This window comes from Thalassophryne amazonica, chromosome 3 (genome assembly GCF_902500255.1).
Source record: "Thalassophryne amazonica chromosome 3, fThaAma1.1, whole genome shotgun sequence".
Classification (NCBI taxonomy): Eukaryota; Metazoa; Chordata; class Actinopteri; order Batrachoidiformes; family Batrachoididae; genus Thalassophryne; species Thalassophryne amazonica.
In genome coordinates this window covers 36841247-36860465 of record NC_047105.1, presented here as the reverse complement: position 1 = coordinate 36860465, position 19219 = coordinate 36841247, and the positions used below count along the sequence as shown (strand labels likewise).

The window sequence follows — 19219 nt, the reverse complement described above, 5'->3', positions numbered from 1 at the left end:
GGTGCTGTTAGATCTCAGTGTTGTATTTGATACAGTGGATCATCATATTTTACTTGATAGGCTGGAAAATCATTTTGGGATTACTGGGAGTGCCCTTGCATGGTTGACGTCATACTTAACCAGTCGTTCTCACTGTGTTTTGTATAGTAACACTACCTCTAACCTTAGTGACATGAAATTTGGGGTTCCACAGGGTCTTAGGCCCTCTGCTTTTCCCCCTTTATATAGCACCCCTTGGTCACATATTGCAGTGTTTTGGGATTACCTTTCACTGCTATGCTGATGATACTCAGTTATACATGCCGATAACTGCTGGTATATCTCGTTCCTATAAAATCCTTAGAAGATTGCCTTGCATCAGTGAGAAGTTAGATGTCTAGAAACTTCCTACTTTTAAACTTTGATAAGACTGATTTTTTGATCCTACATTGTCCTTTGACCTCCACATTAGAGATATTACGAGGACTGCTTTTTTCCACCTGCGAAATATAGCAAAAATTCATCCCATCCTGTCTATGGCTGATGCTGAGACCCTGATTCATGCGTTTATCTCTTCTAGATTGGACTACTGCAATGTTCTATTTTTTGGTTTACCGCAGTCCACCATCAGGGCTCTCCAACTGGTTCAAAATTCTGCAGCCAGACGTTTGACATGAAGCAGAAAGTTTGACCACATTACATCCATTTTAGCATCCCTTCACTGGCTTCCTGTCCCTGTGAGATCAGATTTTAAGGTTCTGCTACTAGTCTATAAAACTGTTCACAGACTGGCACCTCCCTACCTAGCTGACCTAATTAAACCTGATGTACCGGCGTTCTCAGGGTGCAGGACTACTTTGTGTCCCTAGGGTGAATAAGAAGTCTGCGGGTCACAGAGCGTTCTCTTATCATGCCCCTGTTCTGTGGAATGGTCTCCCTGCATCAATAAAACAGCCAGATTCTGTGGAGACTTTCAAGTCCAGACTTAAGACGCACTTATTTTCCCTTTCGTATGGTGAGCATACCGGCATAATATAGTTTTACACTTTTTACTCTTTTAATTCATTTTATTAGGAAACGGAGCTGGTGCGGCCTCAACTTTACCTAAATTCTGGGTCTTTCAGTGAAGCTTAGGGCTAGTGACCGACAATCATCTTAGTCTTTCCCGTTTTTCTTGTTGTTTAATGATGGCAAATTACACAGTATTTCTTGTCTTTCTGATGCCTGATTCTGTTTTTTCTCTGTTTAAAGTGCGGCTCCATCCAGAGATGGGTGTGGTATTTGCGCTGAAAACCCTCCTGTCCTGTGCACCAACTGCATTTCCTGTATATTTGTTTTGTGAATTGTTCTGTAATTTATGTTTGTAGCATGGCCCAAGCAGAGGGTCACCCCTTTGAGTCTGGTCTGCTTGACGGAGACCTCAAGCAGAGGGAGTTTTTCCTTACAACTGTTGCTCTGAGGGTCAGTGAGGTTAGACCTTACCTGTGTGAAGCACCCTGAGGCAACTCTGTTGTGATTTGGCGCTATATAAATGAAATTAAAATTGAAAAATTTATGTATTCCAGTTAAGGTCATTGGGGGGAGGGGGAGGGACAAACTTCACACAGGAAGGACCAGGTGGGAAGTGAATCTGGGACTTTTTCACTCTGAGGCGACAGTGCTAACCACTAAATCAGATTAGAGACCAGACAGAACTTTACTAATCCTTTGGGAGGACTCCCTCAGGGAAATTGAGGTTCCAGCATGCATTGTATAGCAGCACACAGGGTAAGAAGCACATAGACTATCAAACGTGAAAGTAAAAAACACTTAGCAAATATAAATATAAATACACAAATATAAATACCAGAAATACTGTTCGCGACTGGTTTACTGGCTACTATTGTTCCTCTCCTTTCCGTCCTCTGTCTTTCTGTTACTCCTCCTCCCCCGAGTGAGTATGGGGTTAAAATTGTCTCATTAATATTTGTAAATGCACACAGGGTGATCTACAAATAGTCATTGTTTTGCAAATGTGTTCAGATATCCACAAATGCAAATTTCATATTTGTAACTTGTAAATTGGTCTTTGCAAATAATGTTGTATTTGCAAATATAAAACTTAATTTGTAAAAAAAAAAAAATTACATTTGTAAAACTGGAAATTGTATTTGTGAATTGAGTTTCAGCATGTGTGGATCACCAATTACACGCATTCATCGCTTTCCTCTGTGACAATTTTGAGACATTCTTTTCGCGAAATCCACAGATCCACAAACAAATGCCTACTGATTCGCAAATACACACTCATGTGCACTGGATATCCACTAGATGGCAGTGTGGTTCCATTCATTACACAGCCGTCTATTTAGATCTTTCAGCCATTTGACTCATTTTGACTTCTGATATGAGCTGGACGGACATGGATGGACAAGGAGAGCAGTTGCCATCATCTAATGTAAGTACAAACAACTTTTGTTGTCCTAACTTAAGATAAGACTCGACTCGCTTGATTATGTTCCTTGTCCAAACAGACAGCTGCGTAATGAATGGAACCACACTGCCCTCTAGTGGATATCCAGTGTGCGTGAGTGTGTATTTGAGAATCAGTAGGCATTTGTTTGTGGATCTGTGTGGATTTCGCGAAAAGAATGTCTCAAAATTACGTCACAGAGGAAAGCGATGAATGTGTGTAATTGGTGATCCACACATGCTGAAACTCAATTCACAAATACAATTTCAAGTTTTACAAATGTAATTTTTTTTTTTTTTTTTTTTTACAAATTAAGTTTTATATATGCAAATACAACATTATTTGCAAAGACCAATTTATAAGTTACAAATATGAAATTTGCATTTGTGGATATCTGAACACATTTGCAAATCAGTGATTATTTGTAGATCACCCTGTGTGCATTTACAAATATTAATGACACAATTTTAACCCCATAAGTGAGGAGTTGTACATTCAACGTGCCTATAAGCATTATATAGTCATAATGAATCAAAAATCATTAAAAAGATAGAGCTGATCACAAATATGCTGCAAACAGCTGTTTAAAATTTTGTTGGTATTAGGTTGTACAGGCTGGTGCCCTGAAGGAGACTGATGTATTTATCCTGTGCTTTGTGACACCACAGTTCTGTGTCAAACAGAAGTAAAAGGCATTACAGGTTAGATGGCGTCCTCTTGCTGCATGTTTGAGACATTTCATCACAAGTTGTGGTTGGTGTGTAACGCTGCAGATTGACACACAAGGTTTGTTTTACAGTGACAAAATCAGACAGAATGTACTGTGTGTGTTCAGGAGGAATAGAATACTGACACATTCATTAGTAGAAGGGCACTGACGGAGTGCATAGGTCCGAGACGGTAATAATTCCACCACCTGACAAAAGGACTACACAGAGACATAAGTCTCAGAATGGTTGCAAATTTGTATTATTATACATCTGACTGAAATCCTTTGTTCTGATTGGGTGATTTGCGTGTAATAATTGCAATAATTTTCACAATAAATCATCCAAAATTAACAATAGCCACATTATTGACTGATTCTGCACCATTTCAGGCAACATTATGAGTGAATGCGGACCGATTTTGTCATAACGGGGCAACAATGTTTCGCGCATGCACAGGGGTGATGCATCGCAGGCGAGATCATGGCGGAGAGCAGAAGGTTCGTGTCCGTGGATACTGATTTGTTTCTAGTAAAAATAACCAAAAATAAAAAGAATAAAAAATGACTTAGCAAATTTTTCACACAATTGTAAAGATAAATTTATTAACTACACAGATGTATAATAAAACAAATGGTGACTGGTTTATCGGGCAGCATACTGTAATGTCAACCCGAGGGATCTCCAAACCAGTCACTATTTGTATATTATGTGATCTAAAGAGGAAAAAAATAACACATTGCTAAAATACCCTTGGCCGTATGAGCATCGTCTTCTTTAGAATTTCAAGTTTTTTAATTAATTATTAAGAGCCTGTTGTCTTACAATTTGTACATGTTCATAAGCCCCTCTATCAATCAATCACTCATAAAAAAAAATTAGCATTTTAACAGCATTTGCAGGACGTATTTTAAGAGGCTAAAAAGTCACATTCTGTTCCTATTTTTATTTCAGTTCCTATTTTTATTTCAGCATGCATGTGTATATATGTACATGAGCTTTTGACAAGAGTGGAAGTTAGCTTTGAGTTAGCGGAAGTTAGCGTGCATGCTGACGTCTGTGAAAAGTCTTGTAAATCCTTCCAGAGGTGTTATCAGCTTACACAAACAGTGTTTTCAGTTTTAGAAGTGTTTATTTCTCACTAGCTTTTACATAATATATGATAAAGGTGGTATATTTGGCAAAAAACGAGGCAAAGTTAGCAGATAGTGACACCAGGAAGTGACATCACCACGCAAACGTCCGCGAGATCGTACCATAAAAATAAGAACAGAATGTGACCGTTTAACCTCTTAAAGTACTTCTTAAAATAGGTCAAGGTTAACCATCTTTGAACTTGTTGAAGGTCTGTATCCCAAGAATGTTCCCAGTGAATTTGAAGTTGTCCCATTACGGAACAATGTATTTTGTACATCTTATTTTTCAGTGTTTGGACACATGCTGATGCTCTCACTGTAAAATCCATAATCAAGTTGTGTATCTGCTCTGGTACATGTCATTCAGACACAAAATAAATGTTGTTTTCTTTCACGCTGAGTCCATTCCACCAGCATCTACACTGAAAAAAAAATAACTTGGCATAAAATCGAAGAAAATATTTATTATATACCAAACAATGCCTGTGTGGTATGTTGTGCTTTGACCATAAAACTCACAACTGTAGTGATAATTGACACATTTTTGCCCTGCTATTTGTCTTTGGACGATCCTTGGATCCAGTTGGAATGATTTTGTGCTACATCAACAGTTTCATTTACATTTCTCTGGGCATCATTCAGTACACAGGTTCCCCATTTCTGAGAAAACGGACAAGACAAGGATGTTACCTAACGACAGTTAAATGTTTGCTTTTGGAAAATAAGGATACACCACAAACCACTGCTACCTTGGACCACTTAGGGCACAGTGCAGTTCTTAGAGTTAATGGATGTATTTACAAGTAGCTCCAGTTTTGTCTCGAAGAACTGCTGAGTACACCTGGCGTCTTTAAGTCTCATCGACACTACATGTTTCCAGTTTTTGAGCTTTGAGGTCCTGTTGTCAAACTAGGGTTTGTGTCTTTTGTTCCAAAGACTGTCCATCACAAGTGTGCTTCTCCACATTGGGCAGGTTTGCTGGGCAGCCCAAAGCGGGAGGAGTGGTTACAGCTGAGGAGAGAGATGGAGGTCCTAACAGACCTGTGGCTTACTCAAGCCCTAAAATCTCTGGCTCTCATCAACTCCAGGTCAGTTCATGATTCCAGTGAGCTTTTATTTTCCTGATCACAGTCTGAGTCATGTTGCTTTAAATGTGTCCTGTCCTTTTTCTAGGCCAAACTGTGTGAATGTGTTAGTGACTACTACCCAGCTCATCCCAGCCCTGTCTAAGGTCTTACTGTACGGCCTGGGCTCGGCTTTCCCCATAGAGAACATTTACAGCGCCACCAAGACAGGTGAGGACAATCAGGAAACAAGCTTTTGCCTTCTAGCAGGAGGTACAGATGATCAAAATGCAGACTCAGCTCTTTAAAACTCATTTGTGCCCTCTATCAGCATCCTGAATAAGATCCAGTCATAGACCTATACAGACTTGTATAAAGTACCTCAAAGTGATACTTAAGTGAAAGTACAAGTATCTTAGCATAAAAATACTTCAGTAAAAGTTAAAGTCTCCTTTAAAAATATTACTTGAGTAAAAGTCTTAAAGTATCTGACATTCACTGTACTTAAGTATCAAAATTTAATTTCTCATATAAAATTTACTTTAAGTAAAAGTATTGAGTAAAAGTAAAATCCAAAACGAGTAGAGTGAAACAGCAACACAGGAGGCCAGTGTGGTATCTGGAGAATCCAGGAGGGGGCCTCAGCCCCTATAAAAGGCTGGTTCCGCCTCTGGCGGAGCAGTTGGTGTTGGTGACGAGGATGAGTGAGCAACAGGTGGATGTATGGAGCTGTAAAGAAAGTTGCCGTTCTTTTTCTGAAGACGCAGTCATTTTTCTGGAAGACCCACGCACACTTTTCTGTTCAACACAACAGCCAGGCTCGTGTGAAACAGAACAGTCATTTGTGCCAAATTTAAGGAAAAGTAAAAAAAAAAAAAACTTTTCAAGCATCACCACCACCAACCACTGCAAAGCAGCCAAATGGAGTGCTGTTTGGGCTCTCAAATCCAAAATGTGGCGCCACTTTTACACAGCACTTCTCTGCGAAATTTTCAAATGAAATAAAACAAAACAGACACGCCGGCCAGTTTTGTCAGTACTGAAGTTTTCCACTTAAGTGTGTGTTAATTCAGATCATGCGCTGGACTCCAGCTGGAACCGATTCGTGTGTATCGGTACATTTGGCGTCCAAAGCACAGATGGTTTTCACCGTCCACAGTCTTCTTCTTCCTCAGTGGGGGTGCAGATTCAACCTGTCATCTTTTAGTTTATTGTCTTTTAAACTTGTTTTATGTCAAACACAACACTTGATGCTGCAGGGCTGAACGTCGCTGCGTTTCGGCTGTAGAGGACTGTATCTGCTGGGCTCCGGCTTACTTTCACCTCTGCAAACAGGCAGTGCCAAATCAAATTTCTTCTACTTTTATATTGTAATAACAACTAACGAAGATGGTTAAGGGAAATGTATTGGAGTAAAAGTATACATTTTACTGAGAAAATGTAGTGGAGTAAAAGTGAAAGTCGCCAGAAATGTAAATAACGAAGTAAAGCACAGATATGTCAAAATTCCACTTCAGTACAGGAACGAAGTATTTCTACATCGTTACATTACAACACTGGACCTATAAGAAATATTTTGTCATCTTTTTAATGTGCAATATGCTGTTAATGTCCCCATTGTTATGATATACAAATAATGAATGTTTATGAGTTCAATGGTACGAATATTTCATGAGGTTAAAGCTGGAACAAACCATTCAACGAGGCGAAAAAAAAGACTGTATTTCCTCAGTCCAGCCAAAAATCACATCCGCTTCTCATCTGAACAGCTCTTCATGCATCCAGATGGCTTACAGCGGAGTGGATGTGTCTGTGTGTGTTACAAGAATTAGCACAGTCAATTAGCTCAATCGAATTAGCAACTTGCTTGTGTCGTTGTCCCGCGCGTGCTCCCACAATTGGGTCGCCGTTTGTGCACACGTGTACTACAAAAAAAAAGAGACTGTGTACATCCTCAGTGCAGCGAAAAAAAATTCCATCAGAAATTAGTCCAGCTTTTCATTCTAACTTCCTGCTAAGCGCCTCCAGTCAGTGCAGTGGATTTGTTTTGTGTGTGAGTGGGCGAGGTGGGTGTGTGTGGGTGGGTGTGTGTGTGTGCATGCAGAGCCTGCAAGGCATACGCCAACTACGCGGTCGCTTAGGTCCTCCACGCCACCAGGGGGCCCCGAGAGCACCGAGACGTTGTGATAAAAAAGTAAATATATACATGAAATTAAAATAATATTGAATAATTTAAACGAAATTGTATTACACCCGAAAAAAATAAATTCATTTTGACAAAATACCAATACTAGGTTAATTGATGCCTCCTGTTGGCTGCTGCCACCGTTGGGGAAATTTAGATGCACCGCTTGGGTCAGGTGGTCGACTTTCCTCATGACTAATCGTGAGGAAAGAAGCGCGAGTGAAAGTCATGTCTCAGAAAAGAAATTATCCCTCTGAAGCGGAGAAAAGGAAAAAGAAGAAGTTGGAAGACGAGAAAAAAACAACAAGACAAAGGTAGGTTTGCATGTCCAATATTACAATTTTTGTTGTCATTATTTGCGAAATGCTCCGTTCGTTTAGTGTAAAGTGCTTTAGGTGTCTTAAAGTCAGAGGCGATTGCTCTAAGACTGCAAGGGAAGCTCAGCTTCCCCTAAAATGTCAAAAAATAAGTGATCAAATATATACTGTTGTGTGCACATGTCATTGACTAAATATGCGCTACAACGCGCTCAACGTTTGTTCAGAATCAGCTTCTTATCACTGGTAATGACGCGGCTTTCCGCTCACTCAAACCCGCAGCTTCAAAGCGCTTTAAACAGTGTAGCGACACAAAGCATGCAGCGAAACGAGACGAGTCATTGGATAAATGCTGGGCTTTGTCCCGCCCGTCGGACGCTCAGCGTGTCTGGGGGTCTATGGGGCAGTGGGCTGGCCCCGGCTGGCCCCGGCTGGCCCGGACGCTCAGCTTCTGCATGATGATTGGATGATCTGTCTGAGGTTGAATCCCTTTTTGATTGACAGCGAAATGAGCGAATCAGCGATCTTTTGGTGTGAACATCCGTGGGAGCATTTTCATTCTGTTCTGAGCTGAACCGGACGCTTTTCCAGTGCTCGTAGTGGCATTTTCTTTGTTAAAAATGACTACCGACAAATCGAGCTTCTATTTCTGGTGTTTTTTTTTGGGGGGGGGGTTGTAGCTGCGTGTGTTTGGAGACTGACTTCTATCGCAGTTTCTGTCCCTACCGAGCAGCGGGTGCTGCTGAGCTCCTCCACCGTCACAAAGCACTCACAGACGGACACACTTCACACTAGCCTCGCGCCAGGCCCAGGTAGCGAGCTAGCAAGCTGCACATAATGGCAGACAGTTTGAATGTTGTGGACCGGATTTTGGCGAAGCCATTTAATAGTCTTCCTTACGAAGAAAAACTTAAACAGCAGGGCAGATCAACTCAGATTAATTTGGTGCAAAAGGTGGGGGAAAGTAGCTCAGCTCTCAATGGTTTGCAGGCCAAAGTTAAAGCAATAGCCCCCAGTGCAATGTTTGTGCATTGCTATGCACACACATTGCTGTTATGTTGTGGATTTCTATGTTCATTTTGGAGATTAAGTATTGTATTTAATTTTGATTACAACTTTATTTTTTCTGTAAGCTAATGTGAATGTCATTTGATTCTGTTTTGTATTTGGATATTGAACATTTTGCACACCATTGCACATCTGAAAGAAAAACTATTTAACGTGTTTACTATAAATGCAGTCTCCTGCCTGCTGATGTTACTTTCAAATAGTTAAATTACTGAGCCATACTTATACATCACTATGTATAAGTTAATTAAAACATATTTATGAGTTTGCTACCCCTTTAAGGTTAAAAACAAGAATGACACTTGTATGAAGTAAGATAATTACAAGTAATGCTAATGATTGTGGGTACGTTACACATATAACAGTGTAGCCTATGGAATAATGAGGCATCTGGTGCTGAGGTGATGGTAGGGGGGCCCCCAAATGAAATTCTGCTTAAGGCCCCATAAAGGCTTGGGCCGGCCCTGTGTGCATGCATGCTTTTTACTTTTTTCTTTCTATTTATATATTAAGTGTGACATACACGTAGCTCCTTTTGCTCATTTAGGGAATAACCCTGTTGTGTCTGATGATTTTTGGATGTCAATGCTGGATTTTAAATGTTGAATATTTTACCAATGTCAGCGGTATATTTTATGGTTGCAAATCTCATGATTAACCAATCAGATTCATAGAACAAATAGTAGAGAAGCTTGAATCTTCGACTGGACTAAAAAAAAAAAAGTCTAATATTTTAAAATGAAGCCTTCTAATTCTAAGACCCAAAATCCTCCTAAGGTAACCGTGCTGGATCTTTTCTGCTGTGTGACCTGCTTCTAGTGCCTTTTGCTTCATGCATTTGGGAATAACAGTGTTTTGTTTGCATCTCAGGTTAAATCTTAAGTGGTTTCTAAAGTTAGCTATCTTTTTAGCAGTCTTTTCCAGCTTACGTACCAGTGCCAGAGCCTCATGCCCACAGTTGGTCGCAGTGTTTCTGTGTAGGCTCTCAGTTGGCCGGGTGGTTTCCATAGTAGAGAAGCTTGAATCTTCGACTGGACTGTCCAGTCAAAAATTCAAGCTCTGGACAGTCAAGGACTGGACAGTCCCGTGGAAGATTCAAGCTTCTCTACTATGGAAACCACCTGGACAACTGAGAGCCTACACAGAAACAAATCGTAGAACAAATGTAATTGTATTAGAAGTAGTTTATGTACACTGAAAAAAATAATACTTTGGATCAACTTTAAAAAAATGATGTAATTTTTTAGTTATTTTTTTTTAGTTTTTCACAGTGTATATTTATGATTTGGTAAAGTGATTCCAGCAGATTTAAACTGGAAACCACAATTTTCCATTAGACCAATGTAAATAAGTACTTTGAATGAAGTGCACTGATGTTTCACTTTTTTCAGTGTAGCACTACTGAGCCCACAATGAATTTCCCTTATAGGACGATGAAGTATACAAAGTGGCTATTTATATGGTACCATATTCCTTCTTCACAAGTCTCTTCATACCTGTATTCAATAACAAACTGCTGTGATCGTGCAGCATCCAATAAGAAACCGTCGTGATTATCGTGAGACAAAGATGAACGTTATGATGCAGAAGCTATAGAGATGGCAGCTGACGAATTTGAAAGTCAAAGCTTTGGGTTTGGGTTGTATATGACTTTGGGTAGTTTACATAACAGTGGGTGCTAAAGTAATAGCAATTTGTGGTTTGCTTACAGTATTGTTTCAATAGCAACGTGCTGAAGTATATCATATTGTATGTATTGTCTTGGGGAAAAAACTGCATTCAAATAAATTACGCAATCCTGAGCGTTTTGTTTTTTTCCTCTTTTTCAAGGCAAAGAAAGCTGCTTCGAGCGTGTTTCTCAGCGGTTTGGTCGGCGAGCAGTGTATGTCGTCATTGGAGACGGAGCTGAGGAAGAGACCGTGGCTAAGAAGGTAAAGCTCACTCTGAACTCAGCTGTCAATCAACTTCGTTATTTTCTCAATCTTAGGGTCCTGTCCCACTGGCATTGAGGAGGATTTGCGTATGGATTGCGCACAAAATTGGCCCATAGTCGCCAAACATCCGCAATATCTGTGTAACATGCCTATATGAGTCGGCCGTCATCCGAACGCGCCCGTGATCATCCGCAGAGGCACGCATGTCCGCAGCCAGGATTTTTGAGTAGTTCAAAAATCTGGATGCGGATAACATCCGCTTTACATACTCCTTACATACTCAATTCATACACAATACATACTCACTCTATGCGCTGTGTATCTGCCGTTAACCGCTGATATCCGCAACTGACAGGGATTTGCGGCTTGGCAGCGGACCGGGACAGTGTGTAAAACAGATATATATCGTGCCCATCATGTCCACATCACAAACTAAAATATGTTGTAACGAATGCATACAAACTGGCCACAAATAAAGTGTTTTTATTACATCTGCTTTGCAGCTGATTTGCAGACAATCTGTGAATGCACGTAAACCCAAAGTACTATATGTGGCAGAAAGCGACATACCTGCCAGTCAGTGCCGGTCCGGCTGTGTAATCCACAAAGACGTAGCTGCTGCAATCCAGGACTTTTATTTAACAGCAACAAAAGGAAGAGTTGCTGTTGATAGCCACAACTCATGCTGAAGTCTGTTTTCTGTGACACTCTCAAAAAAAAGAAAAAAGAAAAAAAAGAAAAAACACCATCTCACACCCCGAGCAGCTTCCCCCCTTCCGCTCCCCAAACTCATGAACAGATAACCCTCGCATGACAACATGAACATGGTGTTTGGCAATGCCAAAACCTTTGCAAGCGAGTAGGGTTGGGTATCGAGAACCGATTCTTTTCGGGCATCGTTAAGAATGATTCGATCCACCGATATCAATAGTCTTTTTGCTTAACGTTCCCTTATCGGTCCTTCAGAGCGGCCATTGTTATTGAGGGTGTTTGTCGGGAAAATGATCATTTCTCTACGTTGAATACAGACCTTGCAGCGATTCTGTAATCAACTGTTTCTGCAGAGCAACTCCAGTTTGAAGCGTAAACCACTGAAGCAATGCTTTGATCCAGTGGCTCGTTGGTTCTTTGATTCGCAGTTCTTCAGAAGCGGCAAGTCCGCTTCTTAACCCCTCTCAAAGCCATTCAAATATGTCAATCCTGAGTCACTTTTGTGTGGATTAAAGTCACTAATTGGGACTCTTGTCTCTTCTGGTCACACAGCTCCAAACGCTGCGCGGCTCTCTGCTGAGAAAGAGTCCAGTCAGAATTAATAACTTCAAACCGAATCGTTGCTTTAAATAAAATGACACCTCTTTCCAAATGCTGTGATACAGACAAGAAACTACAATCGACTAAAACATTTTTTTCCTCCCAAAATGAGACGTCCTGCATTTTTTATGAATTACATTCTGATGTGCAGCACAGCCAGCTGCAAGAGCTCAGCTCAGATGTATGGCATTCATGCCAGTAATGTCTGAAAAGAAATGCTTTTGACAAAAACTACAGATTTTGTTTATTTATATTTATGTCCAGAGATCAATGATCCACCGTGTAGAGTTTATTATGTCCAGAGTTTAAGGATCCAGTAACCAATTTCACATTTATTTACTTTAAGATTCAATAAAATGTTGTTGACATAGAAAACCTGTAAAGCCTACTTTTAGTACACAGAAAATTCACAAGAGGTATCAATAAGGGAATCGAAAAGGAATCGGATCAATAAGCAGAATCGATAATGGTATGGATAGATAAAATCTTATCAATACCCATCCCTACAAGCGAATGAAGGCCCAAATCTTTAGGGTCCTGGAAAATACTTACCATGTCCTAAGACAATGACTAGAACTCTTTGGTACTTGGTGTCAATGCAGTATTCTTAGGTACCACTTGAATGACTGTGTCAAATGAATGGTTACTAAAATGAGGAGCATCACTTTCATTGGGAACATCACCTACGACATTCTGGCCATGTGTCGTGTTTGCTTTGGCATAATCCAGCACACTGTGGAACCACACTGTGCTGGATTATGCCTTCTTGGCAACCACTCAAGCTGACAGCCAGTGTGTCCCATTTATCTACTGCCATGAGCGTACTTTTCCAGTTGCTGGGGTCCTCGTCACTGAGGTCACATACAATTTGAATCAAGCACTATGTCAGAGAACCACACTACATGACCAAAATGTCATACCTGGCCTTAGAGACCCATCTGAGTCTCTACGTGACTGTCCACTTTACCCAAATACATTTCAGTGGGACCCAAGGATCCTCTGAAATGACCAAGTAGCCTACCAAAGACATCCAGTCATTGCCTTTGGTCACTGGTTCGTGACTTGGTCTCACAACCATACAGTAACACCCAGCAAGACCTTAAATACTTGGGCTTTCCTCTACTGCAGTGGTATTGACATTACCAACCAACTCTGTCTAGGGACCTTATGACTCCATAAGCTCTTTCCAGCTGCTTCTCTGTCTTTGGACCCTCAGTCTCAAGGATCCAGAGACTGAATGCCATTGTATGACTGCGTCTGCTGAGATACACGAACCTCTCAACAACTTCAACACTTTCACCAGCTCTGAATAAACCTCTAATAGCTGAGTCCAGTGTGTAAAGCCCTGTGAACATCTGATGGCTGGAAACACAGTATCCAAATGCAGTACTGATTAAAAAAAAAAAAAAAAATTGACCCAGAATCCACACCTGGAAACCAAAAACCGAAACATCATCTTACTCCTGATAAATGAATCCTTCCTGAATCTTTGTCAAAATTGCTGAAAAGACACAACAAGGCAAGTGGTCGCATACCTCCCAGTGAAGATTTTAAATTTTTTTGATTAAAATATTTTTGGTGATTTGGTAACAACAACCTGTAAACCAACAGTCAGGCTTCATTCGATGCACTTACCTCAGTAGGCAATGTTTCTCAGGGCGTTTTCACACCTGTGCTGAATTACAAACGCCTTGTCAGAGCTGTTGATGTCAGTTGAGACGTCCATGTGCATTTCCACAGTAGCAGTGTGTGGTTGTACCACAAGGGGGCACAATCCTTTGTAGGGCTCCACCTGGTGTCTGTTAGCATGCATGCTAACACCACAAAATGTCTTGGAAACGACTCCAGAAGTGTTATCAGGATACAAAATAACCCAAGGACACAAGGTTAGAAAGGTTTTTAGTGGGTTTGAAATAAATGAAGAATTTGGTTATAGTTGGACATGGCTGTAATGGGTTGGTATGAGGTAACACCAGAATCTGAATCCCATCATGTGGTGTCACCTCTAATCCAAGGCTCTTGTTAAACATCAAAGCTTTGTCACAACTTTATGACTCAGTGTTTGCATCAAACCTGTATTTATTTTATTTTAACAAAAAATTTCTCTTTCCCCAGAAAAACATGCCTTCTGGAGAGTGTCCTGTCGGGCCGATCTGGAAGCCCTGAGCCATGCACTGGAGCTGGATTACCTCTAGAAGGCCGCCAACTGTCATGTTTTGCTCAAAAGCCCAAATTCTGAGGTGCTCCTGTGTTCCTGAGTCAGCAAAGCTGCCCTAAGAGACTGATCCAGAGTCAGGATTGGTATGCTGAGGTCGGGCACATCTGATTTCTCACTCGGCTCTCAAACAGGACTGTGATGAAAAACGAGGCTGCGGCGTCATAAACGTGAACGTGAAGCCAAAAGTACTGGACCAAAAAAATATGATACACAAAAACCAACGCAACAACAATTCATAACTGGACCCCCACCACAACTACCACCACCACCCTACTGTGGTTAACAACGCAAATCATTTTATTTGAGACACACGTTGAGACTTTTTGTACCCGAGTGTTGCACTGAATGCAAAAAGTTGGCTCTTGCACAAAGTGATCATGTCTGCATTGACAAAACATATTTAATTTCTCATGATCTGCTGTGTGTTTTTAATTTGATGCAAAACTTACATCTCTCACTGACTGATACCCCTTTAAATACAAAACTAACATTATTTTAGAATTGCTTTTCTCACATGTAGGCTGCATAAAAATCAGATATTCTTAACTTGATAATGATGGCTATTAAAATAGTCTGATTATATTTTTACCGTGAAAATGTGAGCTATTTATTACTTGGTTAAGGAGCTCAGCATCATAAACCCTCTTACAAAAACAAACACTACGCTCTTGTAAAAATGTTTTGATAAGATGTCATCTTCACATGTATAATAGGCTGGTGCTTGAATACTTACTTTTTGTATATGTTGTCATTTTTTTCCCCCCACGATTAATTCCCGAATAACCTGTTTGTAATATAGCAGATGAACTGGTATGATCGTGCATGTGCTTCTTACACAGCCTGTCAGCTTAGCTTTTATTTGTATATAATGTTTATTGTCCATTTGTTTTGACAGGTAAAGTAGATTAATAAAGGTAAATTAATTGCATTTTGGGGAAAGGCAAGTTTTGATTTTATTTTGTTGCAACTGAATTCCGTAAAACAGTGAATGAAATTAAATTTAAATCATGCATATGTTTGTTTTAATTTGGTATGACAGCTCCCATTTGGTACATTTGATACAAAAATGGACAACAGCATAGGGGTAACATTTTCAGAACGAAACACAAGTTTAACCTCATAAAATTTAGAAGAAAAAAAAATCACACAGCCATAAATTTGCAAGAAAAAAGTCATGCCACTTGTGAGGGAAAAAAAAAAACATATATTTACAAGAATAAAAAAAATATTCCGAGACCAGAATTCTCACAATCACAAATTTTTCAAGAAAAAAATGACTTCTGAGATTATAAAATTGTACATTTTCATGAAAAGGGTATATTTTCAGGGAGGAAAAAAATATTTATGAGAAAAAAACTTCGATATTCTCTTAGATCAAAAAGTCATAAAATTGTGAGAAAAAAATTCAATATCTGAGATTAAACCTGTACAGCCTTTACAATTTCACAAAACTGGCAAACATTTAGGGCCCCTTCACACAGAACACGAAGATCCAGAAACGGGGAAGAAAATACACAAAAACCAAGAACACAATGGGGAGCTATGAAACATTCCACCTGCTGTCGGGAGGGATGTACGGTCAGACCAGGCGTGCACAATACCGTGGCGACGGTTTCTTGCAATGCTCGTGTTTGCGCGCACAAACACAGTGTGAGCACCCGGAAAGTCGAGCAAAAATTAATAAAACACCAGAATGTATAATACGTGCTTTAATTTATTTCCATGTGAGGACAGCATGCCGACGTCCACGACTCACAGTACAGTTATGTGAGGTTGTATTCTACAAACCAGTACAGGTGCTCTCCAGCTGTGACTTGCAAGCACAGATATCTGAACAGTTGTAGGTCCCAGGGACCGCCACCTCTGTCAGCAGACCTCGGCAGCTCACAGAAAAAAGCTCACTCTGTGTACCTTCATTTTGTGATTTTTATTTTATGTATGTATGTATTATTATGTGTTTGTCTTGCATCTGTCTGATGTCTGTGTTTGTAATGTAACACCTTGTGTGCACGGTCACATCTAGCGGATAGTCGGCAGTCAGCTGACAGGTCGCCGTATGTCCACAGCAAAGTGTAAGGGTGATCACAAATGAATACGTTCATGCCATTACCCTTTTTTGTTTAATTTCCACTCTTTCTGTCTGTCATGTAAACTACAATTTACGTGGTCAGCCTGCTCATTAATTCCACACCGTGCCTTGCGCTCAGACGCTGGCCGGTCCTCATGTGATTGTGTCGGTATGTAATTATCAGCATGTGATGAGGGCATGAGTACCCGCCCACACATGTGCATTGCATGTTCACCAACCTAGTTGCAGGACACAGCGGTCAGCTGTGTCAGCAGCGCACTGCGGCTGGTCTCCAAGGCCCTCAGCCACAGCTGACAATGTTGGATTCATGGTGTTTATTGGGGGGGTGCACCCCACAAGCCATGTTGGGGGGGGCATTTGGCAGATTCACACACGTGTTGCTAGGTTACGCCACACTCGTGTGGCACTTAGACACTTTTCACAAACAACGCAAATGCCTTTTCTAAGTGTCCAGCGAGCAGTTAGATGTTCATGTGCGACACCTGGAATTTGGCCGACACCTGCCAAGACAGGAGTCAAATGGGCACTCGCACAGCACTCGCTGCCTTTCAGCCGCTGGTTGTGCGAGAATGGTTGTTGCGATAGCTGTGCGTAGCTCTACGAGGCATTTGACACGGCTCACATTTTTCATGAGTGGCATTTGACTCCTCCTCCATGCACCATTCTATCCGCAGTCCTGTTGTGTGTGAAGAGGCCCTCAGTTTGTACCTAAATCTAAGCACTAATGTTTTATTTTTGAAACGTTGCAAAATTGCAGCTCATTTTAATGAAAACATATTTATCTGGGGGATATTGTCCTTTCCTACAAATGCCATCATGCGACAAACTACAGGAGGAAGCACACGTTCACATACGTGAGGTTTGAGATTATTTTGTAACCTGATTCACCTTGCTGATGCGTGTTGCCGGGGCGTGCACACAACTGTACTAACACGAACTGTAAATCACTTCAGAACTGTTTTCTGGCTTCAGAACAGTGTTTAGATTTACTAACTTTTAAAAAATATACTGTATGAGAAACATTTTAGATTTATTCAGAAATAAGCTATTGCAAAGCATTTCCACCATCTTGGTATTTTGTTTAGGTGAGCAGCCATTTGCCTTTCTTAACTTCCAGCATCCTCGTGCAGCTCAGGAGAAGCCCCCATGTGACCTATGATGTTGCTACCATATAGGTGACATCTGATCACTTGGATTTCTCCCATTCGGGGTCAAAATTCTAAATTGTTTCAAGACAGCGTGAAGTTTGATCATATTGGCAATAGCATAGTTATGAATTCCTAAATCTTTATAAAATCCAAGGAATAAATTTATAGTGGTGCCAAAAAAATATGACATAAATCTTAAACTATAACGCGATGCTAAACTATCCTCAGCCATATGAGCATTGTAATCATTATAATTGCAGTTGTCTACTTAATTATTAATATCCAATTATCTTAACGCATAATGTGTACATGTTCAAGAAAGCCCCACAATCAAAAACAATAGTTAGTTTTAAGAGCAGAAGTTGTGCAAATCAAGGAATATTTGTAGATCACCCTCTGTGCATTTGCAGGTATTAATGAGACAGATTTAACGCCATAGGAAGTTAGGTTGAGTTAGTAGAAGTTAGCATGCATGGCGAACACCAAACAAATGTCTTGTAAACCGACTCCAGAGTGTTATCGGCTGCAAAAAAACACATTTTCAGTTTTAAAAGTGTTTATTTCAACTCAGCACATGGGGTGTGCAGCCAGTACATTCTGAGTGCCGGTCCCAGCCTGGATAAATGAGGAGGGTTTGCGTCAGGAAGGGCATCCGGCGTAAAACAAGCCACCCAACTATGCAGACTCAGAATCGAATTCCCATACGGATCGGTCAGCGGCCCGGGTTTAACCATTGTCCGCCGCCGGTGCTATGCCCAACAGGGTGCCGGTGGAAATTGGGCTACTGCTGGGCGAAGATGACGAAGAAGAGAAAAACTTGCCATGAACAGCGGGAGAAGAAGAAAACTAGAAGAGTGAAATGAGCAGTGGGGGCTTTGAATGTTGGTAGTATGACTCAGTAAAGGGAGAGAGCTGGCTGATATGATGGCGAGGAGAAAGGTAGACCTATTGTGTGTGCAAGAGAACCAAGTGGAAGGGAAGTAAGAGCAGGAGCATTGGCGGGGGGTACAAGTTGTTGTACCATGGTGAGGACAGGAAGAGAATGTGTGTTGGGGTCATTTTAAAGGAAGAGTAGGTTAAAAGTGTGTGGAGGTTAAGCGAGTGTCTGACAGGGTGATGAGTGTGAAGTTGAAATTGAAGGGTGATGATGAATATCATCAGTGCATATGCCCCACAGGTAGGTTGTGAGATGAAGGAGAAAGAAGATTTCTGGAGTGTGTTAGATGAGGTGGTGGAGAGTGTGCCCAAGCATGAAAGAGTGGTGATAGGAGCAGACTTCAATGGGCATGTTGGTGAAGGGAACAGAGGTGATGAGGAAGTAATGGGTAGATATGGTATCAAGGATAGGAATGGGGAAGGACAGATGGTAGTTGATTTTGCAAAAAGGATGGAAATGGCTGTGGTGAATACCTACTTTAAGAAAAGGGAGGAGCACAGGGTAACATATAAGAGTGGAGGAAGGTGCACACAGGTGGACTACATTCTTTATAGGAGATGCAAGCTAAAAGAAATCACAGACTGTAAGGTGGTAGCAGGAGAGAGTGTCACTAGACAGCATAGGATGGTTGTTTGTAGGATGACTTTAGAGGTAAGAAGAAGAAGAGAGTGAGA

At 40.8% G+C, this 19219-nt stretch overlaps 1 protein-coding gene across 3 annotated transcripts in view; it reads left to right on the top strand.

Moving 5' to 3' along the window:
• The window catches only part of LOC117506553 (eyes absent homolog 2-like), a 120819-nt gene extending 106246 nt beyond the window's left edge, over positions 1-14573 (top strand). For all 3 annotated transcript variants that reach the window (XM_034166062.1, XM_034166061.1, XM_034166060.1), the window contains exons 13-16: positions 5248-5362; positions 5448-5569; positions 10739-10839; positions 14269-14573. In XM_034166062.1, the coding sequence (XP_034021953.1) occupies positions 5248-5362; positions 5448-5569; positions 10739-10839; positions 14269-14319 (389 nt within the window). In that variant the 3' untranslated portion in view covers positions 14320-14573. The remainder of the gene's footprint in view (positions 1-5247; positions 5363-5447; positions 5570-10738; positions 10840-14268) is intronic.
• Positions 14574-19219: the final 4646 nt, after the last annotated feature.